The sequence below is a fragment of the Pseudophryne corroboree genome, chromosome 2, assembly GCF_028390025.1.
Source record: "Pseudophryne corroboree isolate aPseCor3 chromosome 2, aPseCor3.hap2, whole genome shotgun sequence".
NCBI classification, from domain to species: Eukaryota; Metazoa; Chordata; class Amphibia; order Anura; family Myobatrachidae; genus Pseudophryne; species Pseudophryne corroboree.
The window spans coordinates 170,480,909-170,503,153 of record NC_086445.1 but is presented as its reverse complement, the minus strand read 5'-3'; the positions used below and the strand labels follow the sequence as shown (position 1 = coordinate 170,503,153).

The following is a 22,245-nucleotide window of genomic DNA, read 5'->3' as shown; positions in this document are numbered from 1 at the left end:
GAGGACACGTCCGCAATTTTTGCCTAAAGTGGTTTCTTCGTTCCATATGAATCAACCTATTGTGGTGCCTGTGGCTACAAGTGACCTGGAGGATTCCAGATCCCTGGACGTAGTCAGGGCCTTAAAAATGTATGTAGCCAGGACGGCTAGAATTAGGAAAACAGAGGCTTTGTTTATCCTGTATGCGGCCAATAAGATTGGCGCTCCTGCTTCGAAGCAGACTATTGCTCGCTGAATCTGTAATACGATTCTGCAGGCTCACTCTACGGCTGGATTGCCGGTACCAAATTCGGTTAAGGCCCATTCCACTAGGAAGGTGGGCTCTTCTTGGGCGGCTGCCCGAGGCGTCTCGGCTTTACAACTTTGCCGAGCGGCGACTTAGTCGGGGTCAAACACTTTTGCTAAATTCTACAAGTTTTATACCCTGGCTGATGAGGACCTAGCGTTTGCTCAGTCGGTGCTGCAGAGTCATAGGCACTCTCCCGCCCGATTGGATGCTTTGGTATAAACCCCATGGTCCTTACGGAGTCCCCAGCATCCTCTAGGACGTAAGAGAAAATAAGATTTTAAACCTACCGGTAAATCTATTTCTCCTAGTCCGTAGAGGATGCTGGGCGCCCGTCCCAGTGCGGAAACTCTGCAAGACTTGTATATAGTTGTTGCTTACATAAGGATTATGTTACAGTTGACATCGGTCTTGGACCGTTACTGTAGTTTGTTCATACTGTTAACTGGTTATGTATGTTCCAGGTTACATGGTATGATTGGTGTGGGCTGGTATGAATCTTGCCCTTGGATTGCTAAATCCTGCCTTGTATTGTCCATTTCCTCTGGGCACAGTTCTCTAACTGAGGTCTGGAGGAGGGGCATAGAGGGAGGAGCAAGTGCACACCCATAGTCAAAGTTCTTTTTAGGTGCCCTATCTCCTGCGGAGCCCGTCTATACCCTATGGTCCTTACGGAGTCCCAGCATCCTCTACGGACTAGGAGAAATAGATTTACCGGTAGGTTTAAAATCTTATTTTCTTATCAATTAACTAGCTCACCACAGGTGATGGCAATCGTACATTACCAGGAATATCCAGGAGCAGAGCATTTTCTCCCTCATGGAGAGGGTCAGGTAGGCAAGTATGATTTTAAGCCTCCCAGAACTTTTGCATAGTCTGCCAGTGATGTACCTGAAAAACTACTGTATGTGTAACAGTAGTTGTAGATGTTATTCATGAAATGGTTGTGGGTGAATATGAGCAAATACATGTTAGTGATGCACTTGTAAAAGTGATTATGTAGTAAAATATGTTTAATCGGTTTTGTCAATTAAACAAATGGTTTTTACATCTGTTTACATTTAGTTTCACATGTGCACAATGTAAATATACATAGCTTAGAAGAAACATTTGATTATCAAACAGGAAAACCGAACAGGAGGAAACACGTGAACCCTGATATCTGTGTATTTACCCCGGAGATAATAATATTGCTATTGTGATCTTACAGCATTCTCATTGCCTGCCTATGTACCTGGAGGCCACCCCTGGGGGATTGCTGTGACGTCACTCCACCCTAGTGAGGGCTGCACTTGTAGGCTACAACTTGGGGAAGAATAATTATTTGTTTTTGAAAGTATTACATATGAAAGATGACTAAAAATGTTTATTTTGTGACTGAGTTACTGGAGTGAGATTTAAGGGAGTGCAATAAAGAGAACTGGTTACATTATGCAATCCTCCTCAGTAATGGGTAACAACTCATGACTCAACTGTTATTTAATTTTCATCTAATATTCATGGATTTCATGCCTGGAACAAAGCATGGGTCCTATGTAACCGTACCACAAACTAATCATCTGCCACCTTTATTCATAGTAATATACAGTAATCCTTTTTCATGAATGTGATTTATAGGGGGAAGCAGAGTCGTGAATGGTCAGATGTGTATGTAATATGTATCTAATACAGGTGAAATATGAGGAATATATGACCTAGTAATAAAGCCACCTTCCCCTGGGCTAGTGAGAATGACTTGTGTTATACATCTGTGAGTATGGGGAGTAGCACTGTAATTGCATTCATCCACTGCGTTCTGTCTGCACTCTGCAAGCGCTGATGTGCCGTGTGTCTGCGTCAGCAGCGATATGTGTGCAGTGGCGGCCGGGCGGGCTGTCTGCGTCAGCGGTGCTGTCACTGTGGGCGGGTGCTCCTCCGATGCTGTCTCCCTATAGGGCCGACGTACAGCAGATGACTCATTGCTGTTTACACAGGAGCCTGATGCTAAGTATAGAGCTATTCACGACCCGCACATCCGCAGGGAACACGGTCTGCGCTGACTAAATATAGCGGCCGGGTGAGAGGAGAACGCTTCTCGCGCAGGATGAATGGGTGTATAGTAAACAGGGCTTTATCTTTATTTCTAAATGGTTTGGAAAGTGAATAAAATGGGATGATTCACGTTTTACTAGAATGAGCATCAAACAAGGTCAGTCCCTGGGATCCTCAGTACATTATGGTGCTGAGTCAATCCTCCCACCAGGTGTATTTCCACAGCTGTAACCCCATGGATCAAGCAGAGAACTAAAATTGCCTTTATATCCACTGTAATGGGGCAAAACATTTAGGTATGATGCTGGCTGATGTAGTGCACACATAAAATGTAGCACTGATAGTAAGCCTTAAATCACATAATTTAATCCTCACCCCTTTGAGGCTGGCAAATAACTTGCACAGTTTAAGGGCAAAAGTGGCGCTATTTAGGGTGTGGTTGCTGGCGTTACAGCCCCATGGCATCACATTGCGGGCACAGTGTACAATTCACCCCTAGTTGAATTGACCCTAAGGGGGTTGATTCAGTTGGCGGCGTAGTAGTGTTGCAGCTGCATGGTAATGCCAGCAGTGGCTTATCAGGTTGCCCCGATTTCATCCCAGATTTTCGTATGAAGGCCCATAGGGCTGCAGACATAAATATACTGTCTGAAGACTGGCACAGGAACTTTATCCATACTGACTAGTTTATATTCCATGATTGGAAATTTATAACCACCAATAATTCTAAAACTATAATGAAGCATTCTGTTATTACATCCGAGTGTGTTCCGCAGCACTGTGTGCTGACTCGAACTCACTCTCTATATTAATCATAGAGTGCAAGTGTCTGTGTTGTGTTTGTGTGTGACTGAATGACCTCTGTCCGCCAGGACATCACAGATTTTTGACACTGATTGAAAAGTGGTTGGCTAATTCCCACTGGACCATCACTAGCTGGCAAAGGGTTATGGCTTAGCGACCCGGGTCAATCTAGAACAGCCAGAGACCAGAGTAGTGTTTGGCGTTTACTCCGGTAGCCATAGAATACAAGAAGATGCAGGTGTCTAAAAACAAAATTTTAAAGGTGCTTGGTACAATCACAGCATTCAGATGTCACCAAAGTACAACCATTCCTGGTGTTCACAGGATACACTATCTCAAAATATAAATACGGGTCGGATGCAGTTGAAATGGCGCCATTCAGGATACTGACGCTGGAATCCTGACAGCCGACATTATACCGGCGTCCGAAATCCTGACGCCCGTCCAATAGAACTTGTGCCTGAAGCGTGACGAGCAGACTTGATGCTGCTGTCACTATACTGATCATCCCCGTCTGCCGGTATTTCTTACCAGATCCATACACTTTATTTCTCTTACATCCTAGAGGATACTTGGGTTCCATTTAGTACCATGGGGTGTAGACGGGTCCACTAGGAGTCATGGGCACTTTAAGAATTTGATAGTGTGGGCTGGCTGCTCCCTCTATGCCCCTCCTACCAGACTCAGTTTAGAAAATGTGCCCGGAGGAGCCGGTCACGCTTGTGGAAGCTCCTGAAGAGTTTTCTGCATTTATTTTATATGCTTGTTATTTTCAGGCAGGGCTGGATGGCACCAGCCTGCCTGCTTCGTAGGACTTAGGGTGGAGGAACGGCCCAACCTCTTGAAGGATTAATGCTCCCGTTTCCCACTGACAGGACACTGAGCTCCTGAAGGAACTATTTGCAAGCCCCACTACGGCGAGCATACATTCCCGCAGCATGCCGCCACCCCTAACAGAGCCAGAAGAATGAAGAGCGGTGAGTACTAAGCCGGCGTCCCGGTTAGCGTGGCGCAGGCCATTATGCTGGTATGAGGGTATGGAGACGCACGGCTTCTAACGGGGCGGAATGCGTCTCCTGACACAGTAGACAGCTGCGTCTCAGTACACTGTACACAGTACCCACACTGGCAAAAACAGCCTTAAAACTGTTTTCGTTCCATTTTAAGCACCAGATTACCTCAGCCAGTATAAAAAGCGGGAAGACCACGCGCCATTGAAGGGGCGGGGCCTTCACCACAAGAGGATCCAGCAGCTCACCAGCGCCATTTTCCCTCTGCAGTGGACACAGATGCTGACTGACAGGGACGCGCAGCTCCTCCGGAGTGACTCCAGTTTACCTCAGCGGTACCAGGGGGTCATAGCAGGGGTGGAGCGATTATTAGTGTACTAAGTCCCCTATCAGGGTACTTAGTCTGCGACCTGGCTAAGCTTGGCATTAGCGATAAGGGCGCGGTGGGGGCTGGCTCCAAATAACTCTTTGTCTCCCTGAAGGGCTCTTTGTGGGTTAATTGTGCTTACCCTTTTCCTGTGTGTGTGTGTGTGTGTGTGTGTGCTGTCACATTTAAATTATATCAGGCAAAGAGTGTGTTTCATGTACAGCGGAGTGTTCCTCTTCACCAGGGGGCTCACTACTCGGTACTCAGGGCAGTGCACCTTCCGAGAATAGCGGGGCTAAACTGGAGTGGGTTAATTCCATTAAAGGAATGATCTCCAATATTTCTACGATATTATCCTGAAATGAGAAAGAGACGCAATACTTAAGACAGACTGTGGATGAGTTTATGAATAGAGACTCAGTCCCCAAACCAGCGTCTCAATCGCCCCCCCCCCCCCCCCCCCATTTGTCCGCAAAAATGATCCCTGGCCCATATCCTGCAGTCTGACTCTGACGCTGACGTGTCAGACATGGAGGAGGGTGATGTGGATTTGGAGGGGGGGATGCTTCTCTGTCACAGGGAATAGAGGCTCTTATAGAGGCTATCAGAGATGTTCTGCAAATTCCTGATAAGGTGTCAGAGGAATCTTATTTTAATGTAAAAAAGAAGTCCTCAGTCACTTTTCCTGTGTCAAAGGAATTGAATACCCTGTTTGAAGAACCGTGAGTTAATCCTGATAAGAAATTTCAAATCCCTAAAAAGTTGCTCTCATCTTTTCCTTTTCCTCTGGAGGATACAAAAAAATTGGGAAAATCCACCGATAGTGGACGCATCATTCTCTATTCTGGCACGAAAAATTGTATTGCCTGTCCCTGGTGCAGCCTCTCTAAAAGACACGGCTGATCGTAAAATTGAAACTACACTCAAATCATTGTACACAGCTGCTGGGGTGGCCCAAAGACCCACTATTGCATGTCCGTGGATCACAAAAGCCATTGCTAAATGGTCAGGTAACCTAATTGAGGGGTTAGATTCCTTGTCTAGGGGGGATGTTGTTTTACTTCTGCAGCATATACAGAACTCTGCAAACTTTATGGTGGAAGTCATAAAAGAGAGAGGCTTGCGTAATGCACGCACAACCTCTGTGGCAGTGTCAGCACGCAGGGGCTTTTGAACTACTGATGTGGACTACAGGAAAGGCGTGGAAGGCCTACCATTCACAGGAGAGGCTTGTTTGGAGATGAACTAGACAAATGGATATCCAAAGCTACTGCTGTTAAGTCTATGTATCTTCCTTCCGCAGCTCCCCCAGCCAGGAAAGCTTATTCAGTTTCAAATTTACAGTCCTTTCGGATGGCCAAGTTTAAGGGCATATCCAGAGGTGCTTCTACAGTCTCCAGAGGCGCAAAAGGTAAACCACGCAAACCAGCACCTGCAGGTGCTCAGGAACAGAGCGCAGGCTCTGCTTCCTCAAAGCTGTCAGCATGACTGTGGACTGCTATGCCTGGAAGGCGGTCAGGTGGGAGCCCGACTAAAATTCTTCAGTCACATCTGGTCAGGTTCATGCCTGGATCCCTGGGTCATATATCTTATTTCTCTATCGTCCTAAGTGGATGCTGGGGTTCCTGAAAGGACCATGGGGAATAGCGGCTCCGCAGGAGACAGGGCACAAAAGTAAAGCTTTTACAGGTCAGGTGGTGTGTACTGGCTCCTCCCCCTATGACCCTCCTCCAGACTCCAGTTAGATTTTTGTGCCCGGCCGAGAAGGGTGCAATTCTAGGTGGCTCTCATAAAGAGCTGCTTAGAGAGTTTAGCTTAGGTTTTTTATTTTACAGTGATTCCTGCTGGCAAAATATGAGGATGTCACCTCCTAGGGGGTCGACACCAGAATGGATGCCTTTATTTGTGGAATTACGGGATAGCGTCAACTCGCTTAAGCAGTCGTTTGCCGACATGAGGCGGCCGGACACTCAATTAGTGTCTGTCCAGGCGCCTCAAACACCGTCAGGGGCTGTAAAACGTCCCTTGCCTCAGTCGGTCGACACAGACCCAGACACAGGCACTGATTCCGGTGGTGAAGGTGACGAATCAACCGTATTTTCCAGTAGGGCCACACGTTATATGATTTTGGCAATAAAGGAGATGTTACATTTAGCTGATACTACAGGTACCACTAAACAGGGTATTATGTGGGGTGTGAAAAAACTACCAGTAGTTTTTACCGAATCAGAAGAATTAAATGACGTGTGTGATGAAGCGTGGGGTGCCCCGATAAAAAACTGCTAATTTCAAAGAAGTTATTGGCTTTATACCCTTTCCCGCCAGAGGTTAGGGAGCGCTGGGAAACACCTCCTAGGGTGGACAAAGCGCTAACACGCTTATCAAAACAAGTGGCGTTACCCTCTCCTGAGACGGCCGCACTTAAAGATCCATCAGATAGGAGGATGGAAAATATCCAAAAAGGTATATACACACATGCAGGTGTTATACTACGACCAGCTATTGCGACTGCCTGGATGTGCAGTGCTGGGGTAGTTTGGTCAGAGTCCCTGATCGAAAATATTGATACCCTGGACAGGGACAATATTTTACTGTCGTTAGAACAAATAAAGGATGCATTTCTTTATATGCGTGATGCACAGAGAGATATCTGCACACTGGCATCACGGGTAAGTGCTATGTCCATTTCGGCCAGAAGAGCTTTATGGACACGACAGTGGACAGGCGATGCGTAGAGGAGTTATTTGAGGTCGGTCTATCGGATTTGGTGGCCACGGCTACGGCCGGGAAATCCACCTTTCTACCTCAAGTCACTCCCCAACAGAAAAAGGCACCGACCTTTCAACCGCAGCCCTTTCGTTCCTTTAAAAATAAGAGAGCAAAGGGCTATTCATATCTGCCACGAGGCAGAGGACGAGGGAAGAGACAGCAACAGGCAGCTCCTTCCCAGGAACAGAAGCCCTCCCCGGCTTCTACAAAAGCCTCAGCATGACGCTGGGGCTTCGCAAGCGGACTCGGGGGCGGTAGGCGGTCGTCTCAAAAATTACAGCGCGCAGTGGGCTCACTCGCAGGTAAATCCCTGGATCCTGCAGATAATATCTCAGGGGTACAGGTTGAAATTAGAGACAGAGCCACCTCGCCGTTTCCTGAAGTCTGCTTTACCAACGTCCCCCTCAGAAAGGGAGACGGTTTTGGAAGCCATTCACAAGCTGTATTCTCAGCAGGTGATAGTCAAGGTACCTCTTCTACAACAAGGGAAGGGGTATTATTCCACTCTATTTGTGGTACCGAAGCCGGATGGCTCGGTAAGGCCTATTCTAAATCTGAAGTCCTTGAACCTATACATAAAGAAGTTCAAGTTCAAGATGGAGTCACTCAGAGCAGTGATAGCGAACCTGGAAGAAGGGGACTTTATGGTATCCTTGGACATCAAGGATGCGTATCTCCACGTTCCAATTACCCCTCACACCAGGGGTACCTCAGGTTCGTTGTACAAAACTGTCACTATCAGTTTCAGACGCTGCCGTTTGGTTTGTCCACGGCACCTCGGGTCTTTACAAAGGTAATGGCCGAGATAATATTTCTTCTTCGAAGAAAAGGCGTATTAATTATCCCATACTTGGACGATCTCCTAATAAGGGCAAGGTCCAGAGAACAGCTAGAGATGGGTTTAGCACTATCTCAAGAGGTGCTAAAGCAGCACGGATGGATTCTGAATATTCCAAAATCCCAATTAATGCCGACAACTCGTCTGCTGTTCCTGGGGATGATTCTGGACACAGTTCAGAAAAAGGTTTTTCTTCCCGAAGAAAAAGCCAAGGAGTTATCTGACCTGGTCAGGAACCTCCTAAAACCAGGAAAGGTGTCTGTACATCAATGCACAAGAGTCCTGGGAAAAAATGGTAGCTTCTTACGAAGCAATCCCTTTCGGCAGATTCCATGCAAAGGGATCTGTTGGACAAATGGTCAGGGTCGCATCTTCAGATGCACCTGCGGATAAACCTGTCGCCGAGGACAAGGGTATCCCTTCTGTGGTGGTTGCAGGAGGCTCATCTATTGGAGGGCCGCAGATTCGGCATACAGGATTGGATCCTGGTGACCACGGATGCCAGCCTGAGAGGCTGGGGAGCAGTCACACAGGGAAGAAATTTCCAGGGAGTGTGGTCGAGCCTGAAAAAGTCTCTTCACATAAGCATTCTGGAACTAAGAGCAATCTACAATGCTCTAAGCCAGGCGGAACCTCTGCTTCAAGGAAGACCGGTGTTGATCCAGTCGGACAACATCACGGCAGTCGCCCATGTAAACAGACAGGGCGGCACAAGAAGCAGGAGGGCAATGGCAGAAGCTGCCAGGATCCTTCGCTGGGCGGAGAATCACGTGATAGCACTGTCAGCAGTATTCATCCCGGGCGTGGACAACTGGGAAGCAGACTTCCTCAGCAGACACGACCTTCACCCGGGAGAGTGGGGACTTCATCCAGAAGTTTTCCACATGCTATTAAACCGTTGGGTAAAACCAATGGTGGACATGATGGCGTCTCGCCTCAACAAAACACTGGACAGGTATTGCGCCAGGTCAAGAGATCCGCAGGCAATAGCTGTGGACGCGCTGGTAACACCTTGGGTGTACCAGTCGGTATATGTGTTTCCTCCTCTGCCTCTCATACCAAAGGTATTGAGGATTATACGGCAAAGAGGAGTAAGACTAGTGGCTCCGGATTGGCCAAGAAGGACTTGGTACCCGGAACTTCAAGAGATGGTCACGGACGATCCGTGGCCTCTACTTCTGAGAAGGGACCTGCTTCAGCAGGGTCCTTGTCTTTTTCAAGACTTACCGCGGCTGCGTTTGACGGCATGGCGTTGAATGCCAGATCCTAAAAGGAAAAGGCATTCCAGAAGAAGTCATTCCTACCTTGATAAAGGCAAGGAAGGAAGTCACCGCGAAGCATTATCGCCGTATTTGGCGAAAATATGTTGCGTGGTGCGAGCAGCGGAGTGCTCCGATGGAGGAATTTCAACTGGGTCGTTTTCCTACATTTCCTGCAATCAGGATTGTCTATGGGTCTCAAATTGGGATCTATTAAGGTTCAAATTTCGGCCCTATCAATATTCTTCCACAAAGAATTGGCCTCAGTCCCTGAGGTCCAGATTTTTATCAAAGGAGTACTGCATATACAGCCTCCTGTGGTGCCTAAGGTGGCACCGTGGGATCTAAATGTAGTTTTAGATTTCCTCAAATCCAATTGGTTTGAACCACTAAAGAATGTGGATTTGAAATATCTCCCATGGAAAGTGACTATGTTACTGGCCCTGGCTTCGGCCGGGAGAGTATCTGAACTGGCGGCTTTGTCTTATAAAAGCCCTTATTTAATTTTCCATTCGACATAGGGCAGAGCTGCGGACGCGTCCGCATTTTCTCCCTACGGTGGTATCAGCGTTTCACCTGAACCAGCCTATTGTAGTGCCTGCGGCTACAGACGACTTGAAGGACTCCAAGTTGTTGGACGTTGTCAGAGCCTTAAAAATATACATTTAAAGGACGGCTGGAGTCAGAAAATCTGACTCGCTGTTTATACTGTATGCACCCAACAAGTTGGGTGCACCTGCTTCTAAGCAGTCGATTGCTCGTTGGTTTTGTAACAAAATTCAACTTGTACATTCTGTGGCAGGCCTGCCACAGCCTAAATCTGTTAAGGCCCATTCCGCAAGGAAGGTGGGCTCATCTTGGGCGGCTGCCCGAGGGGTCTCGGCATTACAACTCTGCCGAGCAGCTACGTGGTCAGGGGAGAACACGTTTGTAAATTTTTACAAATTTGATACCCTGGCAAAGGAGGACCTGGAGTTCTCTCATTCGGTGCTGCAGAGTCATCCGCACTCTCCCGCCCGTTTGGGAGCTTTGGTATAATCCCCATGGTCCTTTCAGGAACCCCAGCATCCACTTAGGACGATAGAGAAAATAAGAATTTACTTACCGATAATTCTATTTCTCGGAGTCCGTAGTGGATGCTGGGCGCCCATCCCAAGTGCGGATTATCTGCAATACTTGTACATAGTTATTGTTAACTAATTCGGGTTATTGTTTAGGAAGCCATCTTTCAGAGGCTCCTCTGTTATCATACTGTTAACTGGGTTTAGATCACAAGTTGTACGGTGTGATTGGTGTGGCTGGTATGAGTCTTACCCGGGATTCAAAATCCTCCCTTATTGTGTACGCTCGTCCGGGCACAGTACCTAACTGGAGTCTGGAGGAGGGTCATAGGGGGAGGAGCCAGTACACACCACCTGACCTGTAAAAGCTTTACTTTTGTGCCCTGTCTCCTGCGGAGCTGCTATTCCCCATGGTCCTTTCAGGAACCCCAGCATCCACTACGGACTCCGAGAAATAGAATTATCGGTAAGTAAATTCTTATTTTTCCAGGTCTACAGACTGGAGTTCCAAGAGCTCCCACCTCACAGATTCTTCAAATCAGGCTTACCAGTTTCACAAGAGGCAAGTGTAACTTTATAGCATGCCATCCAAAAACTGATACAGACTTGCGTCATTGTTCCAGTTCCACCTCATCTGCAAAACAAGGTGTACTATTCCAACTTGTTTGTAGTACCGAAAACGGATGGTTCGGTATGGCCGATTCTGAACCTCAAGTCCTTGAACCCGTTCTTAAGAGTGTTCAAGTTCAAGATGGAGTCTCAGAGAGTGGTGATCTCGGGTCTGGAGGAAGGGGAATTCCTAGTGTCTCTGAATATCAATGATGCGTACCTTCACATTCTGATCTGGCCGCATCATCAGGCTTATCTACGGTTTGCACTGCAAGACTGTCACTACCAGTTCCAGGACCTACCATTTGGTCTCTCCACGGCACCGAGGGTGTTCACCAAGATGATGGCAGAGATGATATTCCTCCTCCGCAAACAGGAAGTGAACATAATTCCGTACCTGGACGATCTTCTGATAAAGGCGTCGTCCAGGCAGAGGCTGCTGGACAGCATTGGTCTCTCAACCAAACTTTCTCCAGGATCACGGGTGGATTCTGAACCTTCCGAAATCTCACCTAGAGCCAACACGGAGGCTTCCATTCCTGGGAATGATACTGGATATGGAGTCGCAGAAGGTGTTCCTTCCGTTGGAAAAGGCATCGGTAATCCAGTCGATGGTTCAGGATGTCCTGAAGCCAACCCGGATATCGGTGCATCTATGCATACGCCTTCTGGGAAAAATGGTGGCATCTTACGAGGCACTTCAATATGGAAGGTTTCACGCAAGACCCTTCCAGCTCGATATGTTGGACAAATGGTATGGATCGCACCTTCATATACCACCAGAGGATCCGTCTGTCATCAAAGGCCAGGATCCACCTTCTGTGGTGGCTACAGACTTCTCACCTCGTCGAGGGTCGGAGGTTCGGCATTCAGAACTAGATTCTCTTAACCACGGACGCAAGCCTCAGAGGTTGGGGAGCAGTCATCCAGGGGGTGCAGTTTCAAGGAAGATGGTCAAGTCAGGAAGTCATCTTTCCAATCAACATTCTGGAACTCAGGGCCATATTCAACGCCCTTCTGCAGGCCTCATATCTTCTTCACGATCGGGCCATTCAGGTCCAGTCGGACAATGTGAAGGCAGTGACGTACATAAACCGACAGGGCGGAATGAAAAGCAGAGCAGCAATGTCAGAGGTGTCAAGAATTCTCCTCTGGGCAGAAAGAAACGCTGTGGCGTTGTCAGCGGTCTTCATTCCGGGTATGGACATCTGGGAAGCAGACTTCCTCAGCAGACATGACCTGCACCCGGGGGAGTGATGCCTTCACCCGGAAGTGTTCAGGTGCTTGACACGTTGATGGGGATATCCACAAATTGACATGATGGCCTCTCGTCTCAACAAGAAGCTCAAGTGGTATTGTTCCAGGTCGAAAGACCCACAGGCAGTGGCGGTAGACGCTCTGACGACTCCATGGGTCTATCAGATGGTGTACGTGTTTCCTCCACTTCCCCTGATCCCAAGAATTGCTCCGGACTGGCCAAGAAGGATCTTCTGGAGATGCTCCTCGAAGATCCGTTGCCTCTACCTCTTCGCAAGGATCTTCTGCAACATGGCCCGTTCGTCTATCAGGACTTACCGCGGCTACGTTTGACGACATGGAAGTTCAATGGCTGATTCTAGCCAGAAGAGGGATCCCTAACAAGGTTATCCCACTATGATCCAAGCCAGGAAGGTGGTAACGTCTAAACATTACCACCGTATTTGAAAGAAATACGTGTGAGATCAGAATTTTTTCTGCGGCAGATTTTCATCTGGGACGTTTCCTGCTTTTCCTGCAGGCAGGTGTGGATGTGGGCCTACGTCTGGGCTTCATAAAAGTCAAGATTTTGGCCTTATCCATTTTCTTTCAGAAACAATTGGCTTCTCTTCCTGAGGTCTAGACGTTCTTGAAAGGTGTTCTGCACATCCAACCTCCCTTTGTGCCTCCCACGGCACCTTGGGATCTTAATTTGGTGCTGCAGTTCTTCCAATTGGACTGGTTTGAATCGTTACAGGAGGTGGATGTAAAATATCTTACGTGGAAGACCGTCACACTGTTGGCCTTGGCTTCAACCAGGACGTGTCGTAGCTGGGGGCTTTGTCTCCCAAAAGCCCCTATTTAATTTTCCGTGAGGACAGAGCTGAACTCAGAACTTGTCAGCAATTTCTTTCTAAAGTGGTGTCTGCGTTTCACATCAACCAACCTATTGTGGTTCCGGTTGTCACCGACACCTCTCCTACTTCAAAGTCTTTGGATGTTGTGAGGGCTTTGAATGTGTATGTAAAGCAAACAGCTCATCATAGAAAATCAGACTCGCTGGTCTTTATGATCCCAATAAAATTGGGAGTCCTGCTTCAAAGCAGTCCATTGCACTCTGGATCAGGCTCACTATCCAGCATGCTTATTCCACGGCAGGTTTGCCAGTTCCAAAATCGGTACAGGCCCACTCCACTAGGCCGGTGGGTTCTTCCTGGGCGGCTGCCCGGGGTGTCTCGGCTTTACAGCTCTGCCGAGCGGCTACTTGGTTTGGTTCGAACACGTTTGCTAAGTTCTACAAGTTTGATACTTTGGCCTCTGAGGACTTTCAGTTTGGTCAATCAGTTCTGCAGGAACCTCAGCACTCTCCCACCCGGTTTGGGAGCTTTGGTACATCTCTATGGTACTAAATGGAACCCCAGTATCCTCTAGGACGTAAGAGAAAATAGGATTTTAATTACCTACCGGTAAATTATTTTTTCGTAGTGCGTAGAGGATACTGGGCGCCTGCCTGGTGCGTCGTTCTTCCTGCACTGTTACTTGGTTAAGTATTGTTGGTTCAGCTGTTGCTGTTCCTGTTTAAAGTTGAGTTAGCATAGCTTTCCTCTGGTTTTTGTGTGCTGGTTCGAAATCTCACCACTATCCTTTATATCTTTCACTCAAAATATGTCCGTCTCCTCGGGCACAGTTTCCTAGACTGAGTCTGGTAGGAAGGGCATAGAGGGAAGAGCCAGAACACACTATCAAATTCTTAAAGTGCCCATGGCTCCTAGTGAACCCGTCTATACCCCATGGTACTAAGTGAAACCCCAGTATCCTCTCAGACTATGAGAAAAGGATTTACCGGTAGGTAATTAAAATCCTATTTTTACACATGAACTGGTCAGTTGCATTGCTCCTTTGATATAACTATGAGCAAAACCAATTTGCCTTAAATACAGTCTGATTTAGCACCTAACGGTCTCTTTTCTTAACATCCTCTTAGAAAACGCAATACATACCTCCTGACGTGCATGACTGTTAAGAAAGGTTGGATCAGTTTACATAAGGGGAATAAAATTAAGTGTGGATGATTTCGCCTGGATAAATCATTGCGGCAGTAGTCCCACTTTACAGCAGCCCACTGTCGCACCAAAACTTCTTTCACCCCCATAGGGTTGCAAGTGGTTTTCTGTGAATTTGGGATTTGGCCGAGCGAAGGGTGGCAGATGTGGTGCCATTGATGGTGTTTAAATGCTGCAACAACGGCAATTCGCACCTTTTGTCCGTAATTAAATTCTCCCCCTTTTCCTTTTTCTAGGGCTAAGATAAGTAACATGTCACAAGAAATATAAAGTAAAATACAAAACAAGTGATAAAAGTGCACAGTCTGTACATTTAAACATACTGCGTACAGGGTTAAAAGTATTATGTTAGAGTACATTAAAACATTTTCATCAGCAATCTGCTGGGCTTTGCCAATGCTGTCCAACAGTCCTGGATGCAGAGATGCACATTAACTTAAAGCATCAGTTTATACTTTAAAACATACACACATTCCTTCACATCTTAAATATTCTAGTCCCAGCTCTGGAACTTGCCTGTGCTGTGTCCCAGCAGCCTTATCCTGCAGCCTAGGACTAAGCGCTTCCAGCTACAGTAATGCGCCTTGCCCTTGGCTAATACATTTACATTCCCCAGTCACAGTGTACCGGGTTTAACACACCTAGCGTTACAGTTGCCGAATTAGTTTGGTGCTGCAGCGCACGCTTGAACAAAGAGTAAAAACACATTATTAAATATACATTTACAATACATGGTGCCTAGTGACAATAGTTCATATCAAAATTGCACTGCAGCACAAGGGATTAACGTCATCAATGCTGTGGCCATAATCTTGACCACGTGGGCCGTGACACAACGATTCTGCTCCTTGTCCCATGGTCATTTGGAGATTATTGTAGCTATCTGGGTGGTTTTGGCTCCAGCTGAGACAGTTCATCCATATTACCATGGGACTTTCTTTGTTGGTAAACAGTGTACGAATAGTAAGCTTGAAGTCCAAGGCTCCACCATAACAGTTTGGCAGTTCCATCCCCACAGTATGTTGCAGCCACATACCACTTTGGAGTGTCAGCTCCACAAACAGGGCAGAAGTTGGTACAGTACACACACAATTGCCAACCACTCCATTCTAATTGTTACCTTACCTGCCACCTTAGCAGTATGCTGCTCAAATAGGCCATTGGGTGCTCCAGCCCACCTGAACCCTCGGTACTTCTCCCAGTTGGGGCAGTGTTACCACCTGTCCTGGTCATGAATTTGCGCCATCAGCATTGGAATTGGTACTATTGGCCTCCTTCAGTGCCTGGAATGCCAGCTTATGACTGGGTGTCCAGTACGCCGATTTAGGAAGACCATTCCTAATCCAATCTGCAAGCAGTGTCATTAAAGAACCAAAGTAAGGGACAACTCATTTGTAGGGCCCTACAGTGTCTAAGGTCAGTACATGTTTGTGGGATTTAGCTGTACTGGTGAGGATATGTAGACTGAAGTCGGGCAACTTAGTTCCAGTAGATGGCTTTGGACAAGGCAGTATCAAATCCACCCCTAAGATCATTCCCAGTTGAGAGACCATACATGATTGCAACATTTTGCAACTCTTGACCAGTTGCCCAGTCCAGGTAGACCCTTGCTATGGGTACCACTCGCTCCCACTCTCTCTGCCACTGTGAATTTGGCAGTGTAATTCTTCAAAATTATAGCAGGATCAATATGAGGGCTTACTTTGGTGATTGAGACCACAGAGTCTCTTAGGCCTTCTCCCTGCACGCGCCGCACTTGGACCGGTTGCAGGTGCCACCAAATATTTTGTGGTGGTCTCTTGCACATGCAGGTGACTCTCTCCACAGAGTCCACATGCTTGTCACCACACTCCATTGTACAGCCTGGAGGAGAATCCATCCTTGTGCTTACATCCACGGGTTATGTAAGGAAGCAATCTGGGCTCTAGCACTTGTTTTTTGGTTGCAAGAGTCTAGGGTGCTCCAGACATTTCATTCTTAGATGTGTGATTTTCCCACAGCCATTGAACTTCTTGACCAGTCTGGGCTCCGGCAGCCTCTGATTACTTGCAGGGACAGGACAGTGTCATTGCTAATCAAAAGCACCTGTGTTGGAGGATGTTTTCTTAAGGCAGCGATGAGCAGAAGAGAGGTGTACCCTTGTTTGTACAGTCAGTTGGGGTTGGCTGCTGGTCAGGCGCTTTTACTGTTGTGGTCATATTTACACATATTTGTCGGCTAGCTGGGACGCCACCTTTGAGGAGATTTGCTTCTGGTCTAGCACCCACTCCTTTTACCTCTGGGGTGCAGCTGCAGTAGAACTGCTCTTGGCAAATCAGGTTGATCATTGCATCCCAGAGGGTAGCACCAGATGCCTCCACTTTAACAAATGCTACTTCAGCTCTGTGTTAAACTGCTCGTTGGTGCTGTTAGGGCGCTTAGGCAAGTCCTGGAAGTTTACCTGTGGGACTCAGGAGTGATGACGTATTGCTTTAGGAGGGCCCTTATAACTACACAGTCATCAGTGGCCTCTCCTTGTTAAGCCTCCAGTACCTCTCCTTGCAGATTGGGGACTAGGGGATAGATTTACTACAGCTTCCAAAACAGACAAGTGGTGGTGTTGCCCATGTCAGCCAATCAGACTTAGAAAGCAGCTGGCAACAGTTCTCTGGGCACCATGACAATACATGTGAGAGTTCCTATTACAGTAGTTAGAGTGCACCTAGAAACGTTTATTTTTTTTCCCCAGGAGAAGTGTTATGGGCCCTACACACTGGCAGATAAAACAGAACAATATGAACGTTCTCGTTCATAAATGAATGAGAACTCGTTCATATCGTTCTGTGTGTGGGCACCAACGACTAACGATGCGCGGCCCCGCGCTCGTTAATCATTGGTGCCCCGTCGCTTATGCATGCAGGCCAATATGGACGAGATTGTCCATATTAGCGTGCAGTGCTATGCAGCTGGGTGACGGGGGGAGTGAAGAAACTTCACTCCCCCCGCCGCCGGGTTGCCCGTCGGACGTATCCGCCGTCGGGCAGCTCGGTGGTGGATCTGTATGTGTGTAGGGCCCATTAGTGGTTGGTGGACAATGTGTCTGATTAGAAGCAGAGGGGGAGCCAAAATCTTTGCCATCTTACAGGAAGTGCTGAATGACTGAGGGTTGTATTTATTAAGTCTCTCGTTGGAGTCCCTGAAGTTATTCCCACAATATGTGGGAATAAGGAATTCATTTTCGAGGATGTTTAAATGCTCCTTGCCAGAACAATGGTTCCAATACGAGCTGGTGTCGGCGAAGAGTAAATAATAAATTGATAGTGTATCCGGTCTCTGACGTGACTTGCCTACTATGATAGCCATGCATGTGTAAGCATAAGCTACTGGAGAGGGATCCGAAGATAGCTCTGTGGGGAAAAATAGCAGCATAGTTGCCCGGATAGGAGCTCTGGCACAACTGCTGCCAGTAGACACAGTGCACAGTGAATAATGGAGCTCTGGGTAATATACTTTGGCTGGGCAAAACCTTTTTTTTTTTTTAAGTTGGGTGTGCGTTGTATGCCAGGGCTGCTCTTTAATATAAGACCATTCTCATCATATGGTAAAACAACTACAGGTTGAGTATCCCATATCCAAATATTCCGAAATACGGAATATTCCGAAATACGGACTTTTTTGAGTGAGAGTGAGATAGTAAAACCTTTGTTTTTTGATGGCTCAATGTACGCAAACTTTGTTTAATACACAAAGTTATTAAAAATATTGTATTAAATGACCTTCAGGCTGTGTCTATAAGGTGCATATGAAACATAAATGAATTGTGTGAATGTACACACACTTTGTTTAATGCACAAAGTTATAAAAAATATTGGCTAAAATGACCTTCAGGCTGTGTGTGTGTAAGGTGTATATGAAACATAAATGCATTCTGTGCTTAGACTTGGGTCCCATCGCCATGATATCTCATTATGGTATGCAATTATTCCAAAATACGGAAAAATCCCATATCCAAAATACCTCTGGTCCCAAGCATTTTGGATAAGGGAGACTTAACCTGTAGTTATAATTTTATGACATCATGACTCGATCACACTCTAGTTTGCTGAGGACCAGGGTGTGATAACTGACCATATTGAGACTGTTTTTATAACTAAGGACAGCATGGTTGGGGTAATGGTTGGCATTACTGCTTCACAGCACTGAGGACATGAGCTTGATTCCCTAACTGTGTGGAGTTTATATATTCTGCCCATGCTTGTGTGGGTCTCCTCCCATAATCCAAAAATATACTGGTAGGTTAATTGGATTCTGACAAAAATAAACCTGTGGATGTGGGTGGGGAATATAGATTGTAAGCTCCACTGGGGCAGGGACTGATGTGAATGGCCAAATATTCCCTGGTAAGCGCTGCAGAATATGTATGCACTACATAAATAACTGGCAATAAATAAGATTTATTTATTTATAAGCCTATTCATCAATGTGAGTGGGTGTTATACGTGCGGAAACATTACTATTCCTATATTTTAAGTAACAAACTTTCACCATTGCTGCAAAGCAGAAGATATCACTGATAGCACTGTCCCTATGTGGCAAACTGTGGGAATATGGGAACGTAAATTCATCAACATCCGAAAATGAAAGTTTTCAAAGCTTGACTACGGGTACTAATGCCAGCCAGTTCTAGGGATGGTATTAGCCTGCTGAATCCTTCTCCTTTCTATTGGAAGGAGATCTAGAATGCGAAGAGAGAGTAGCTGTCCTGGTACCAGAGCTATACTGAATCAAGGGTTAGTGACATCAATAAATGGCATCAGTGGCTCAACAACCCAGGATTTTTATTAGGGGAAATAGCTTCACTCGGATTTAGGTACCTAGTAGGGTTTTTAGTTACACAGGAAGGACCCGTTTACAGCACACGGAAGACGCATTCCGGCGCAAGGATTATTACATCTTCTCCAAGCAGCGGTACTGCACCAGTTGTGCAGTGTGAACGGCACTGATCCAGGAATAAATTGGATTGGTGCTGCGGTAGGAAAAGCGTCTGTCTCGGGTCTAACCCGGTTTTGAAACGTATTCCGAATCCCGGGACGGACCATGGATTTATTAAGTATGTCGTTTTGTTGTTTTTAGTTTCACAGTCTAAAGAAAAAACAACTTTTAAATGGCAAGGAGGTGTGAGCAGGAGGACCAATCAGATGCTGCAGTATCTTGATTATGGCTTGTTACTAGTCCTCTCAGTCACACCTCTGACCCCCTCCTTCTGGATTTTGACGTAACTGTGAGAAGAACTGTTGGAGCCCTTTAGTAACATTATGTATGAGCTAGTGCAGTTTTCATTTGATTCAGTCTGGTCACATTGATACATCCTTTCTGTAATGATTACAGTGGAATTACAGAGAATGCTAGTATGTAACATTATATTGCTATAACTGTTTAGTTGTGTCGTGTTCTGTAACATAGTGTTAAGTCAGATTTTATTAGTATGCATATTTAATAAATATATAGTATAGTATGTGCGCAGGCTACATAGTATGAATGCAGACACTGATTTGCATGTGTGTTCCTGTGTACACAGTACTACGACTCACCCTTATTACAGAATGTCATGTGACCTGGTCATGTGGTATACAGGCTCGCTTTCCTTTACCCAGAATTGCTTGCTAACGTGTGTGTCCTGCATATCCTGGACCTGTTTATGTGCCACACTTGTTTACAGCTACAGACATGAGTGGTAAGGACTGCAGACTATGTATAGACAAATACATATGCAACCACCACGTGTGTGGGATTGATTTAGGAAAACACTACACATCTACATGCACCATATGTTAGCAGGAATATATGCAGTACTGTCTTGTATGTTATGTGTCATTTTTATGTATTGTTTTATTATTGTTATTTATTTATTTTTGACTGTGAGCTTAATATTGTCTAGGAACCTGCACCTGTGGGTAAGGAGATATTGCACATTCTGCCGGTGTGCTATGACAATGCAGCAGACACCAGCTGTTAGTCAGTGATCAGGAGCCATTATTGGTACAGGATGTGCTGCTGAGTGCTGCTTATTTTTATACTGAATCTTCTGACTCACTCATCCGATGCTGAATCACTCAGCCCTTTACTGATGTGCATTTAAATAGAAAAAAATGACATTGTTTTCATCTGGTCTGCAGTATGGAGTTAACAAATTCAGCTAAATGTCAGGTCTCACCCCTGGGCACTGCAAGGCTGCTGTTATGCCATCATTATGACAGGTCCTGTGTAACCCTTTTAGTGCCTTCATCCTCAAGCAGGTTGCTGTTGAAAATATGTCATGTAGAACCCACATTTGATTCTAGATTGATATAGCGGTTTAGCCCATATGGGAATGCGTTTTGTTGTATGCATTTATATTAATGTGTTACTAGTAGACAATCCAGGATTTTATCTATGTACCTATTAAATCTGTGCAAGTAATATAAGAAAACAGATGTTAATCGGATTAGTCTCCCTACAGTATTTGATAATATAATTTTGTTTGCATTTATTTTTAGTCTCCCTATCTCATAGTATTAATGTTGTTAGTTATTTTTTTTAAATTCAGTACCTTTATATATGTGCAAGGTGTCTTAGGTTATTTTGTAGTACTAGTGGTGCCCACAGTGTCTGCTGGGAGCCTCTTCCACTTGTCTGCTGCTCTTCCTGTAAATAAGTCATCATGCCTGGTACCTTATTTTCCTCCTTCTGTTTCTGATTGTTCTAGCCCAGGCATGTCCAAACTGCGGCCCTCCAGCTGTTGAGAAACTACACATCCCAGCATGCCGTGACACAGCTTTAGCATTCTCTGACAGCAAAACGGTGTCAGGGCATGCTGGGATATGTAGTTTCACAACAGCTGGAGGGCCGCAGTTTGGACATGCCTGTCCTAGCCATTCTGCGTTAGGACACTTAGGGGGAGATTTATCAAGTGTTGGAGAGAGACAAAGGGGGTCATTCAGAGTTGATCGCTAGCTGCCATTGTTCGCAGCGCAGCGATCAGGCTAAAAATCGGCACTTCTGCGCATGCGTTTGGTATGCAGTGCGCACGCGCGTCATTCTTTCACAAAAGCCATTGCAGTTTTACACAGGGTCTTGCGACGCTTTTCAGTCGCACTGCTGACCGCAGAGTGATTGACAGGAAGTGGGTGTTTCTGGGTGGTAACAGACCGTTTTCGGGGAGTGTAAGAAAAAACGCAGGAGTGGCTGGGGAAACGGAGGCGTGGCTGGCCGAACGCAGGACGTGTTTGTGACGTCAAAACAGTAACGAAACAGTCTGAAGTGATCGCAAGCTAGGAGTAGGTCTCAAGCTACTCTGAAACTGCACAGATTTTTTTTGTAGCAGCACTGAGAACCTTTCGTTCACACTTCTGCTAAGCTAAGATACACTCCCAGAGGGCGGCGGCTTAGCGTTTGCACTGCTGCTAAAAGCAGCTAGCGTGCGAACAACTCGGAATGAGGGCCAAAGTGTAGAATTTACTTGCAGCACCCAGTCAGCTTCTGTCATTTATCTAGCACAGCCTGTAAAATGATAGTCAGAAGCTGATTGGTTTTATTGGGCGACTTTTCCACTTATTTCTGTCCAAGGTTTGATAAATCTCCTCCTTAGCTTAGAATCTTGTGTTACAGTTTATATATTGTAATTGTATTGCTGCAAAGTTATATACAGCATCATGCATGTTGGTTACATCATCCTGTAATCGGCCAAGAGCTTTGTCAGATATATTATGTGATCTGCCCACTGTATGTAAGTAAAACCATATCTGTAATTCTCTTTGCAGGTCCTGCCCAGGTCCCTATGATGTCCCCAAATGGTTCAGTTCCCCCAATCTACGTGCCTCCAGGATATGCTCAGCAGGTATGTAACTTGGGCTGTGCCAGTTTTACAAAATCTTCAAAACTTTTTGTTTTAAAA

At 46.2% G+C, this 22,245-nt stretch overlaps 1 protein-coding gene across 5 annotated transcripts in view; it reads left to right on the top strand.

Moving 5' to 3' along the window:
- The window catches only part of FNDC3A (fibronectin type III domain containing 3A), a 591,400-nt gene that overhangs the window by 350,483 nt on the left and 218,672 nt on the right, over positions 1–22,245 (top strand). For 2 of the 5 annotated variants that reach the window (XM_063952008.1, XM_063952009.1), the window contains one exon: positions 22,112–22,188. In XM_063952008.1, coding sequence (XP_063808078.1) covers positions 22,112–22,188 — 77 coding nt within the window. Of the gene's footprint in view, positions 1–2,386; positions 2,475–19,961; positions 20,047–22,105; positions 22,189–22,245 lie in introns of those variants that run through there. The other 3 variants (XM_063952010.1, XM_063952012.1, XM_063952013.1) reach the window with 3 other exon arrangements.